A 13407-nucleotide genomic window follows, 5' to 3' on the forward strand; every position below is an offset into this window, starting at 1 on the left:
TTTACGCAAATACGCAATACATTAGTAAAAATTTAAAAATAGTAATATAATTGATAATAACATATCTGAATCATTTTACACTTAATAATTTTTGATGATCTGTTGACTGGAGGAAGGATCTGAATATATATTCTAACGGGAAAGAAGCCAAGACCGCTGTCTGTGAAGAAAGAAAATGCTATATTATCGTACTGTTATCCGTATTTTATAAGATAGAGAACATCTTTTTCTTCTTCTTTTCATACGTTTATCAAGCATCATGGAGTCTGATAAGTTTATGATTGATGGGGTTGTTGATTATTATCACTCAATGCAATTTAGGTACTATTTAAAAAAAAATGTTGTCACTGTCGTTGTTTGTCATCTCATCACATCATTACTTCATCAGTTCTGTCTGTTTCTCTTTCTGTCATTTTGTTTGATTCATTTACTTAATTGAATTTTTGACTCCTTTTGTGATGCTGATTGAATCATGCAGCAAAATATCATGAAATAATTTCGACGTCAGCTGGTATATTCGTTAGCATATAGTACATTGAAACGAATATTTGTGATACGTTGAAGAGTTTTGTGCAAACTTAAACGACATTACTGTATGGATTATGTGTATAATTATAGTGGCAAAGTGATTGTGTTGCGACATTGAAACGAAAATGAGTTCGTTTGCGGACTCTACATTTTCCAGTCTGGCCCTCTCTAATTCCTCTGCAGATGAGGGATGCATGCTTTGGAATACTTCACAAAGTGTAATAATTACGCCAGTTTACAATGGTATACCTCAAACTTTGATACTCAATTTGATATCATGGGCTTTATTAATATTACTATTTTGTGTTTTACGCCGAACGGCATGGAATTATGGCAGGATGGCCTTGGTGCAGCGGTCGAAAAGCAAATGGACCAATTTGTTCTATCGCAGCGGAGATAATGAAGAGCTAGTAAATAGAACGCGGAATGCTGAAGAGGCGCTTAGCATCGATGAAGGGTTTTTCAACTGGCTGCCTGCGGTGTTCCGGCTCTCGCGCGAGCAGATCCTTGCAAAATGTGGCCCGGATGCAGTCCACTACTTGTCTTTCCAAAGACATGCCATTACTCTCATGTTTATCGTCACAGTTATTTCAATTGGAGTCATTCTGCCTATAAACTTCAGTGGAGATGTGTGGAAAGACGATAATACGACATTGTCCAGGACAACTTTGTCAAACCTAAATGGAAGATCTTACTGGCTATGGGTACATACCCTGATAAGTATCTCGTTCATACCAATATCCATACTAATCATGAGGAGGTGCACTGGCCGCAAACCTGTTCCTACTTCTATGACGGGTACTATCATGATCACAAACATATCTAGAGCAGACAGAAATGAGTCTACAATAAGGGCATACTTTGCCCACAACTTTCCTCACATTCAAATTGTGGATTTACGTTTAGCCTTCAACATAAACAAGCTGAATGAAGTTCTTGAGAAGAAGGAGATGGTAAGTGAAGCGCTCCTGTACACTGACACATATTTCAGGAAGACAGGGAAGCGTATCATGGTTCGACCTAAATGGTGCGGATCTGAAGTTGACGCCCTAGAGTTCTACACCAACGAGGAGAAGCGACTGAAGGATGAAGCTAAAAGATGTCGTGCAATTGTACTCAATGATCCTCTAGGTATTGCCTTTTTGACTTTGCCATCTTATCAACTTGCCGAACATGTAATCAATAATTTCAGTTTACACAGAGGCTGGGTTCTGAACCATGCAACAAACCCAGCTGACATAATTTGGGAAAACCTCAGTGTCCAACCAGGGGTGTGGTACTTGAAGGCAATCTTTGTTAATTTCTTCTTATTCATTGTACTATTCTTCCTAACAACACCTGCTATCATTGTAAATCTTTTCAATACATTGGTTGCAAAACCTGAGCATATGACTAAAGTAAGCACAGTCATATTTGATTTTCTCCCAACATTGCTCCTGTGGACTATGGCAGCTGTGATGCCGGCCATTGTGGCTTTCTCTGACAAATTTCTTTCTCACTGGACTAAGTCTCATCAAAACTATTCTATAATGACAAAAACTGTGTCTTTTCTGTTATTAATGACTTTGATTTTGCCGTCGCTGGGTCTCGCCAGCGCGGACTCGTTTGTGCGTTGGACTTGGCATCACGAGAACGACACCATGCGTTGGGATTGCGTATTTCTGCCTGATAAAGGTGCGTTCTTCGTCAATTACGTCATAACTTCCGCATTTATCGGTACATCTTTAGAATTGATTAGGTTCCCCGAGCTATTCCTTTACGTGTGGTATTTGCTGCAGTCGAAATCGAAAGCGGAAAAGAGTTACGTAAAGAGAGCGATTCTGTACGAGTTTCCATTTGGAGTGCATTACGCATGGAGTATCGCTATTTTCTCGATTACTATGGTGTACAGTCTCGCGTGTCCGCTGATAGCTCCGTTTGGATTGATCTATTTTCTTCTGAAACACTTGGGTGATAAACACAACCTGTATTTCGCTTACGGGCCGTGTGATATGAGTGGTGTAGGGGGCGGTCGGATTCACGCGACCGCCGTAAGACTAATCCGCCTTTCTGTTGTGCTGTTATTGATCAGTATGGCCGCGTGGGCCGGACTGCGCTCTGGTTTCGAAGCACGCACCATAATTTTGATAATGGCCTCTATAGTGGCCTTTGCGACGTTTTTACTTCTAAGTCCGTTCCCTAGTTGCACGCCGCCTGCCCCATTGCAGGAGGAACCTAGCGTGCAGTTCCCCGCGTACATAGCCCCGGTTTTGAACAAACCCATAGATTCTACCCCTAGCACGGCTCCTGCCACCCCAGACTATGGAGCATCGTCCCCTGCTACGACCATACATTCATACAGCCCAGATCCAATCAATATCTAAATGGAATTAACAAATTGATGTATTTATTGTCGGACGCGAACAGCAATTTGAAGGTTTAATCTCGAGATTGTGCTTATCTGTAGCGTCACGTTGCTGTCCCAATCGATATATGGACTAAGGACTAAAATACTTTCGATAATGTAAATAACGATTGCAATATTTTTATAAATGAACGTATCTTATTTAATTATGTTGGATGATTGGAATTATACGTTAATATTTTAGTAGAACATACGTTACACGCTCTATATACTTTCGGATCACATGGGCATGTGTTTTACCTCGCGAAAGCTGCGTAAATGATCTCACTTGTTAATGTTGCAAATCAATGTTCCAGTTAAATTTTCCACAGTATATATATTTAAGGAATTCATCTATACTTATAACAATTATATGCATTAGATGTGACCCACACTATCCCTTCGTATAGGCGTTTACTTTGTTATACTGTGGTATAAATAGGTGAAATTAGCTATTTGGAAAATATTCCAGTTACTGGATAACGCATCGAAATCCATTGCGTAGTTTAAAAGATCAGAGAAGTAGACCTGTAAAGTGAATGTTTGATTGTGAAATAGCTAAAATAATTTTCAGCTATACGCGGCACCACCAGCGGCACAAAGTATAATGTCACTCTAAGCGCTCCAACTATCTTCATACCAAAAATCACCTCAACTTAATAATCCTTGACGTGAAAGAGTGACAAACAAACACACTTTCACTTTTATAATATTGGTCGGCTAAGCTAAAATGCTAACGCTATTGAGTGTAAATATTTTCAGATGTTATTGTTTTAGGTAGATAGCGCCGCAATTGATGTCATAAGCCAAAATATGGCACGTAGGTAGTAGGTACCTATTCCAGACATCAAAGGACTTTTTTATCTTCACCTAATGCTAAAACATCGAATTTATTCATGCAGCACGTTTAGTATTATATACCTAGTTGAATTCACGCATAACATGGAAAATTTAAATGATGTTATCGTTTATTGCCAATATTTATGTAGGTACATCGAGTATTGAGGTTTGTGATATTTACGCATCTTCTCTAGTTTGCTAGTACTTGTTTATCTAATCCATAACATAAATCCTGTCTTTCAAATTACATCATTGGTTTTAGACCTTCCAAATTGTGTGACTCAACTGAACAACTGCAATCGAAAGTTAGGAAACTATTAAGCAACTCTTCTCGGGCAGTCAGTCGTATGAACGGCATTCATACAGTTAAATATATTTTTTATAAAGGAAATTGTTATTCTTATTTGATTAATACAAATCCTCGTTAAACAATATCCTGGTTTTTACCACTTAAAATTACGTTTTCATAATAAAGAACAACTATGTTCAAAATATAATGTTGTTTACGGAACCTTTTAACATACCCGTTTCAAAATTATCGCCACTTCTTTTCCATCTCTTGCCTCTATTTGTTTAAGTACCTAATAAGTTATTATGTACCTACCTACCCACAACTTTGTTATGATTCTGCTTCATAACATGGATTAAAATCCATCCTCCAAAATAGCTAGATGGATTGATCGAACCACAAGCAAAATAAAACGAAATTGCCATAAAAAAAAAAGAAAATAAATCTTAAAACAAAAACAAATTTTTGTACGAAACATGGGTTTTAATTCGTGGCGCTTTCATTTGAAATACATACATATAAACACATGTTTGTTAAGGGCCAATAACCGTTTATGTGTAAATCAACAAAATGCATTGACGCGATAAATCAAATTGTATGTGTTTTATTATATCAAGTTGTACGTGTATAAATTGGCTTTCACGGTGAAGACTTAGAAATTACCCGTGTGAAAACTTTTTCCAATAACGTTACCAACACCATTAAATCGGATAGGTTTATTGATTTTTTAAATAAATGAGTAGACAGAGAGGTATATAATATAGTGTATTATAATATAGTGTATTTATCTAAATTGAAAAAGCTAAATGAATAGTTGAATCCTGGAGTCATCATAACCAAAGACATGATAAATGCATGTCTGAATCTAACTGACGCAGTCTGAAGTCAGTTATTAAATTGAGGCTATCTAAAGAACCATTTAAAATTAAAATAGATCGCTTGCGATGTGACAGAGATTGAAAAGGACCCCATACTGTCGGTTTATTGAGATCCCATTTATGCAAATGAAAGTTGATCTTTAGTAATGAGTCCATTGTAAAACAATCAATCCTTATATCGTCAAACTTCATATCACTTATCTGTCGTCCCTCCAGCGCCAGGCACAGTAAAATTACGCTGGAGTTCTTTCCATCTCTTTCTTTATCTTTAGCCTTTGGCCATTTTGATCTCCCTCCCACAACACTTGGACTATATAATATGGCCCATATTGACTTTCCTTTCTTTAAGTTCTTTCACCCAAGTTCGATTTGATTTGTTCATACCGTTCTTCGGCCCTGATATTGTCTTCTACTACACTGCCGCCAGACTGGCGCTGTTTAGACTTACTCTGCCCTGTCTATGAGCTCCCAACGCTCCACACATTCAAAATGTGAACTCGTTGGAACTCCTCTCAGTCCCCCCCACGATTGCCACACGTGAAGGTGTCCGATAACCAACTGTATGAATGAGCCAGAGGTAGACCTTGATACAAAGGTTATCCGCAATTTTACTACTCAAATCTATTTCTGCAACTAAACAGCAGTGCTTGCATTGTTGAGTTCCGGTTTGAATGGGTATAGGGTACTGTGACCAAAGAACTTAAGTCACCAAACGCGCGTTCCCATTAGGTGGGTCGAATACCTGTTTACCTACATGGTGCATATAGTATATAAAAGGAAGAACCAAGTTGATCGGTCTGCTGGTGGCACGACGCTGGCTTGTGAAATGGACAACACGATTTTTTTTCGGATAACAGTATAAGTATTGTATTGCGGTAGTTCAAAATCAAAATCAAAATCAAATCATTTATTCATAAATTAGGCCTTCGCAGGCACTTTTTCACGTCATATTCTAAATTAAATGATGTTTACCAAAGCTACAAACTACTAGCATTTCGGAACGACCACTGCTGAGAAGAAATGCCGAAAGAAACTCATTCAAACAGGGCTTACCATTTTTTTAAATATAAATTTATGTATAATTTTTATCAGTAATATAACAATGTAAGTACACAATAAAGTACGTGGTCAAAAGGTATACTGAAACATATTATGATTGTGATCAAGTGCTGATGAAAGGAAAATATATAGTTTGTGTTGTTATTGATACAACATTTTCCTTAGTGACCTCACTGATTCTGAAGACTCTAATTTTAACCTTCCAACTCACTGTTCACTTTGACTTCGCTTCGAATATCGAATGTAGTCTTTTATGACTCGTGGTCATTGATCGACAGATAACGTTACTTGTTTTGTTTTACTTTATCTACTACACGTGGCAGATTGCCAGTACTCTTATACCACTTATAAAGGAGCCACAAGTGAATAACTATTATTCATATTATAATGATGAATGATTATATTAATGGCAGTAATGACTAATCGACGTGGTACATCAAATCCTAGTTATCACAACGCTTTTAAAGTCTTGCTTTAAATTATTTCTTAAATCTTTATAATTAGGCATAGTGAAAATAATTAATTACCTGTAAGTAAATGATTACCATACCAGGAATATATGATACTGAGTTTGCTCGGGGCTTCACTCCCGTGGAATTTTGAGATAAAATATAACCTACAGCAATCTTCGATGATGTAACTTTCTAACGGTAATAGAATTTTTGAAATCGGTTCGGAGTTTACCCGCCTCAAACATACAAACTCACAAACGCTTACCTCTTTATAATGATAGTATAGATTAAGGACGCGTGTATGTTCTTATTAATCGAATATTTGAGTTTTTTTTAACCATTGCTTCTTTTAATCCTAATCTTGTTAAGGACTTGTTGGTAGAGCTGGCACCGGCTCACATTACATGACATAGGTGATGGTCATAAGTAAGTCTCCACTCTTACGACATTAAGAAAATATATTTCCGGTTTCTATAGATCTTTATTCATTGGTACTGGGTTTGCGGACGGGTTTACAGGTTACGATCGGCTTCGGAAGTACACAAAATTAGACAATGCTCTGCTTCCTTAAACTCGTCTTTGTTTTGTAGTAGCATTCGGTTGGATGTTGAAAGTTAAAGTTAGGGTAGTTGTGACTATGGGTAGCGAGTCGCGGCTAATACCGATTTTTATGAATGTAATAGTGATTATTTTTCAAAGCCAGAGAGTCTTTAGTTTTTGTTTAGACATAATTTATTTTTGTTTTTTGATTTTCGTCCACTCAACTGTATCTGAATGTACGATTACTATTTGGCTTTAGATAAAAGGCTATTTACGTAGGTATACATGATAATAATTTTTCCATAACAAAAAAGTGAGCGCAGACCGTTTGCAGGTAGGTGTATAATCAGACAGCGACCAAATTTCCTCAATCTGTACAAGCAAGAAACAGTAACATTATATTTAAACGTTTGAAATTGGCACTATATTATTGTGACGTTGATAGTATGTATATTCTTATCACATTCTGTGCAGCTGTACAATTCCGTATTAGTCAACAACGTAAATGGATATGCAGAACATACATAATTAATTGGATATGACCTACCTACTTATACAGACAGCAGCAAATCAAGCTGTTCACTTTGCAGCTACAAATCTTTCATAGTTTCGATTTTTATGATGGTTTACCTGATTACAGCAACTATTACATTGTGGCAAAATAGAGGTTTACGTTTGCTACTGAATATGGCACGCAAGCGCACAAATTGATGAAATAAAATACAATGAACTACATCTTTGTATCTAAAATTGCTAACGCCACAAGTTGATACCAGTGCGGGTCCCTTGAGGTTACAATACCACTCGATAACAAAGATCTAATATTTTATGTATCCTGCTAAAGTATTATATTGAAACGGACTACACCACAATAAGAGCACATTTCTGGCAATGTAATCCCGAGCGCAATATTACCTAGTTGTGGCAATACCTCCAGGGTCAAGGTGTCCAATTACTTGTCAATGTACTTAGAACGTTCCAGAGATTGTATTTTCTCACAGTAATTGTAGTTATCAGGAGGATTTAGTGCTACTTACTTGTTCTCTCTATGGCAAAACTAACTCTTAACAAATTCATTGTCATCCTCCAAATTAATCATAGAAAAATTGACGTTATAAAATAAAAATATTATGACGCAGTCCAAGTTATCTATATGTTCTAGTAAACTTATTATATTACTTTTAATATATTTGTTTAATAAACAACAAAGAGTTATTTACACGGGAATTACGGAAGAGTGAATTACTAGCAATTAATATTAGCCAATCGTGCGTGCGTTCATGCGTTTGTTACGTAGAACGAACGAAAACGAATGTTTCTACTGTTGTTTTGGAAGTCTCGTTTGGAGAAGATTCTAGAAACGTGAATGTTTCGTCAGCTATGAAGTAGGAATCATTGTTATCGTAGATGAAAGAGCTCCTTTGTAGATGAAAGATGGGTCGACTACGATAAGAGTTACAACGTCATACGATAGGAAGAATACTATTTTTTTTTTGTTAATCTAATCAACGTACTGAACTCTATTATTATATCCGGTTATAAAACTATAATCTACTGTATTTGATGGGCAAATTTCCAAATATGTTTTGTTTAATATCAATTTACAAATCTTAAAATATTGTAATATAATCATGTGAGGACTCTATCAGAAGTTACACAACAGTCCTGAAATACGATTTGGATTACTCCGCGGTCTTATATTAAACAAAATCCACAATGATTTGGAATCTGTCATTACCTTATTTATGTGATTGTAACTATTATTTCTTTAATTAGGAATATATTATAATGTAAATGTCTTTACTGGAATTTGCACTTTGAAATATCACACGTTTATTATTACTTAGAACACTTTTTTAACTGTAATCAAATATTCCTATAAAGAAATATAGGATACTGCATGTATTTATAATGCCAAAATATAATTATTTTGCATTGTGGTAATATTTGTGTTTTATATTGGTTTAAAATTAATATTATACATAATTGTAAGGTATATTATATTTCTGTTGCAATTTTTTTTTAAATTTATTTTTTTCATAATAATTTTCTGCGATGAAATGATACTGTAACTCACATTTTCTTTACACTTTATACGACGTGTATTAAATAAATAGTATTTTATGTAAATAAGCTTTTAAATATTTTATTAAATTGTTTTGTAAAAAAAAGTTTTGTTGTTTTTCGATGAAAAATGTTCACTTCATTGTTTGCTGATTCGGAAAATCTAAAATTTCTTACGTAAAGTCATAGCATTTAGTTAGAAATTAGACCTTCACTGGCACTTTTTCCACGTCAAATTATAACATCACTAGCTGCGCCCCGGAGCTTCGCTCCCGTGGGAATTTCAAGACAAAAAGTACCCTATGTCCTTCTTCGTATTTCAAACTATGTATGCAAAATTTCAAGTGAATGAAACTTTTTTTTGTTATATAGCTATTGGGCAACATATAGGGTTTATAATTTATAATATAAATTATTTTGAAAACTGGAACACCTGATGGAGAACAATGATGGTACAGCTAAACTATAGGAAATATTGAAATGACGCCTTAACAAAAGTTATTCATCCTGATAAGCATTTTCTTGTGAGATATAAAATTGAAGATCTGGAACACCTGGTGTAGACCTATGCTGGTACAGCTAAACTGTAGGGAATATAGAAATGACGACTTAACAAAAATTGTTCAGTCTGATGAGCATTTTCTGTAGAGGTATAAAAATCAAAGATCTGGAACACCTGATGTAGACCTATGATTGTACAACTAAACTATAGGAAAAATAGCTCTAATAAAAGTTGTTCAGTCTGATGAGTATTTTCTGTTGAGGTATAAAAATCGAAGATCTGAAACACCTGAAGAAGAGTCATAATAGTTCAGCTAAACTATAAAAAGTATCTGTATGTATAGGTATCGTTACATTTGTCTGTATAGGTAATTATATTTATCTAATAGTTTTGAATCCTTACCAAAAATTGTTGGGCCACGAGAACGATGTCGCAGGCATCAGCTAGTTTTTAATAAATGGGTAAATTACTACACAATTACAATTAGTAATTACGAGCCCTTGCAATTCAAAGGCTGAGATCTGGATTAGTCTTTCTAAAAGTAAATAACCTTAGCTATGTGTCTTTGCTTTTTATTATTTGCAGGCGCTCTCTATTTCTTTATTCTATTACTGTACCCACACCATGGAATTAGTAGCTATTCCAGGTTATTTTAGTAGTAGTAGTTTTAGTAATTAGTAGGTACTAATTCCACGACCCACACTTACTACGAAGTCTGTCACAATGAGCCGCTCGTATCGAAGCGTTAACAGTCGCACACCCTATAGTCGAGACAACACATCGAATTTCACGATAATACTACTTGACTTCCTTCATAGTCGTATTCCTCATGGCTGAGGGACGTGGAATAAAACACAATAACTTTCTTGGCATTATTAATGAAGTGGTTTGCCATTGCCTTCTCCATTTCACACACAAGTTAATAAGAATCAACTAGTGTGCAGGTTTCCTCACGATGTTTTCCTTCACCGGAAGTAAGTGGTGGTCGATGAAAACTACTATACATGAATCAAATTGGTATACAAACTCATGTGGCACTAGTAGGATTCGAACCTTTCGATCCACAGGCGTCTTAACCATTCTGTGTAACCATTATACCACCACCGCTTCCTACTTGACTGGGTTGGTATAAAATAACATATAGTTGGTATAAATAACCAAATATAATAATTAAATGTCACTTTAATTGATTAGTTTACTATTTTCCTGTCTCTTTAAAGTATAATAAATATGCTTTTTATTCCAAAACCCGTGAGGAAAAATACATTACTGTCATACAAGTTCTTTATAATTTTTTTTGACAATAAAGTAGGTACCTGATTTGTTTAGTTGGAGAGAGCCAATTTGGAGGAATTTATTTACAAATGAAAACAAATAAATCTTTAAAAACTTTTATTGTTCATATAAATTACTATCAACAAAATGAAATGAACAGATAACTTATGAGATAGGTTTGATCACTGCTAATGTTATAGTAACAACATACATTTTTTTATTATTAATATTTTCCAAAGCCTACAGATTCGTTGAAAGGAAATAATCAGCAAACACATTAAAAAAATTTAATAGAATTATAGAAAATGCTGTATTCCTTTGAAAGTAGTCTTACTACCTTATATGGAGACAAAATAATAATTACTATGCTGGAACCACAGTGATTGTTACATTTATATTATTATATTACTAATAATTCGTTTTTAAACAAGAAATCATAGAAAAAATAATTATTTTTCAGATTACACTGATATCACTTTTGTATCTACCTAGCTCACTCTGTTTTCCATGTCATGTACTTTCAATTAACTATAGATTTCAAGTAACAATTCATCAGTACAACATTAGCAATAACCTACTAACTATGGACTAACTAATGGTTTTTCTTAGGCTTAGATAGTTTTTCGTACTTGCTCTTCGAGGAGTACCAGAGGAAGAAGGGGATGGCGAGAGAGGGGAGGGTCATGACTGCAAACGCGGCCCAGTCGAGGAAGTGAGAGGAGAACTTGCGGTCGTAGTCCTTGAATGCGACAATAGCGCCCTCGCCCGGCGCACTGCTGATTGAGTATGTCACCTGAAATTAATAAAAACATATATAAAAATTAATTTTAAATATGAGAGCATGCATGACAAATATAGAGGAAGTGAGGAATTTGTCAGGGTCTCACTAGTCTGCATACTAAACAGGTGTGATGATATGTATATATATGGTTGAAAGTTGTTTAAATGGAACAAAATTAATAGAATGATTTCCATTTGCCTTCACTGTGTACTAAGATTCTAGACAAAGGTACAGATAAGTTCAAAGGACCACCCCTAATTTAGTGTTACCAGTTAACACAACCTAATGTGATCTTGGGGAACTGGGTGAAAAAGTCTAAGAATGGAAGGGTCTAAACGCCTGCCTGGTGCTGCACTGGCTTGCACTGGACCCAGGAAATAATACATAGACTGGCATTTAACTGGCATTCTTAACACTGAATGAGCATCAAAATTATATAGTTAATTATGTCACTCACTAGGCTATCTTATTATTTTGTAACCTTTTCCCAGCAGCATGATATAAACTATTTAAAAAAACTTTGTAATTTATATTTTTAACTTTGTATTGTTCACAGAACAAGTATAAAAAGCATTAACAGGTGGACTTCAAATCTAACTTATGAACCAGTGCAAATAATTGTTTATGTAGGTATTATCTCTGTTCTCTATAATTGACAGGTTAAAGTTATAAGCATTATATTATTTTTCAAACCCCTTCCACACGACACAATCTGATTGCCCAATTTGATTGACGATTGAATTGGGTACAATCTGATCATCCGTCCACATGCACACGACTTTATCGCCAATTTCAGTATTTGACTGTGCAATCCCAAATCGGGGGATACCGACCACACAATGACCTTGAATTTCATACTTCCATCCACACGACCCAATTTGATTGTCAATATAATCAAATTGGGCGTAAAATTGGGTTGCATGGAAGGGGTTTTAATTAATGATTTATTGTGAAGGCAACTAAACATATATTTAATAATAATGATAATCTTACCTCTGCATCTTCACTGGATTTGTATGTGACTTCAGCCGCCGTGAAGTTGAAGTAACCGTATCTGTTTGATCTAACAGTGACCACATGGGAGACATTGGTCTGTGGAGGGATCCTGTCAATATGCGCTGACAGCTGGCCACCGACTATTGTGAACACTTCAGGGTGGAAACCATTGTCCACAAGCTTTACATCTACCGCGGGAGCTGTTCCAACATTGTACAGAGTATATTTCACTAATATATCCATGTTTTCTACTAAGTATTTGTTCAGAACTTGTTTGGACACCAGTAGCCTCGCAATCGTTGGTTCATCATCAGCAGTCACAGCAGCCGCTATGATCAACACCAACGACAATAATTTAGCAGCCATTCTGTCTGAAATGTTAAATTGCAAATACGAATAGCAATAAGATATAGGACGACAATTCTACGATACAAAATGAATGAAACTGGCACTTGTTTGGTAAATAATTGATTCGAATTGTTAGGCAGTTAATATGAAAATCAAATAATATTATATTTACCTACTAAATTACGGAGTATTAATAAAAAGTACCTAAGAAAATTAATTCGCGATCGGCTCGAGAAAGGCTATTTACCGATGACAGAATTCGTACGTGGCTGACGTAAACTGACGTTTCACTCCACGCGTCAATTGTTAGTATTGCCAGTACATACATACTAAGTACCTAATTACATTTACAACGAAAAAATAAGTTATGATCGCGTTCTTCACATTTTCGTGAAAATAGAATGTAGATTTATATAAATTGTAATAATAAAATCCATTTGACATTATAGTTTACAAAGAATAAATAGATATA

General features: G+C 35.3%; 2 protein-coding genes across 3 annotated transcripts; one reads left to right on the forward strand and one right to left on the reverse strand.

The window, feature by feature from the left end:
• The first annotated feature begins 396 nt into the window (after positions 1 to 396).
• On the forward strand, positions 397 to 8075 carry Tmem63 (Transmembrane protein 63). Its single transcript, XM_053754037.2, has one exon. It carries the CDS (start codon positions 654 to 656, stop codon positions 2889 to 2891), a length of 2238 nt encoding a protein of 745 aa, XP_053610012.1. The 5' UTR covers positions 397 to 653; the 3' UTR covers positions 2892 to 8075.
• Positions 8076 to 10914: 2839 nt separating this feature from the next.
• Positions 10915 to 13244, reverse strand: SsRbeta (Signal sequence receptor beta). 2 transcript variants are annotated; one of them, XM_053754102.1, is made up of 3 exons: positions 13108 to 13244; positions 12585 to 12958; positions 10915 to 11603 (listed from the first exon to the last, which is right to left on the reverse strand). In XM_053754102.1, the coding sequence occupies exons 2-3, from the start codon at positions 12951 to 12953 to the stop codon at positions 11403 to 11405; spliced, it is 570 nt and encodes a 189-aa protein (XP_053610077.1). In that variant the 5' UTR covers positions 12954 to 12958; positions 13108 to 13244; the 3' UTR covers positions 10915 to 11402. The 2 variants fall into 2 exon arrangements, with proteins under 2 accessions (XP_053610077.1, XP_053610067.1); XM_053754092.1 differs by having other exon boundaries at positions 13140 to 13228.
• Positions 13245 to 13407: the final 163 nt, after the last annotated feature.

Source organism: Plodia interpunctella, chromosome 2 (assembly GCF_027563975.2).
Source record: "Plodia interpunctella isolate USDA-ARS_2022_Savannah chromosome 2, ilPloInte3.2, whole genome shotgun sequence".
Lineage (NCBI taxonomy): Eukaryota > Metazoa > Arthropoda > Insecta > Lepidoptera > Pyralidae > Plodia > Plodia interpunctella.

Bases quoted from the DNA above. Each gene is read 5' to 3' on its own strand.
- Tmem63 (XM_053754037.2), top strand. From the start codon at position 654: ATGAGTTCGTTTGCGGACTCTACATTTTCCAGTCTGGCCCTCTCTAAT.
- SsRbeta (XM_053754102.1), bottom strand. From the start codon at position 12,953: ATGGCTGCTAAATTATTGTCGTTGGTGTTGATCATAGCGGCTGCTGTG. The intron at 11,604-12,584 runs GTAAGATTATCA...TATTAATTTCAG, and splicing joins AATCCAGTGAAGATGCAGAG to GTGACATACTCAATCAGCAG.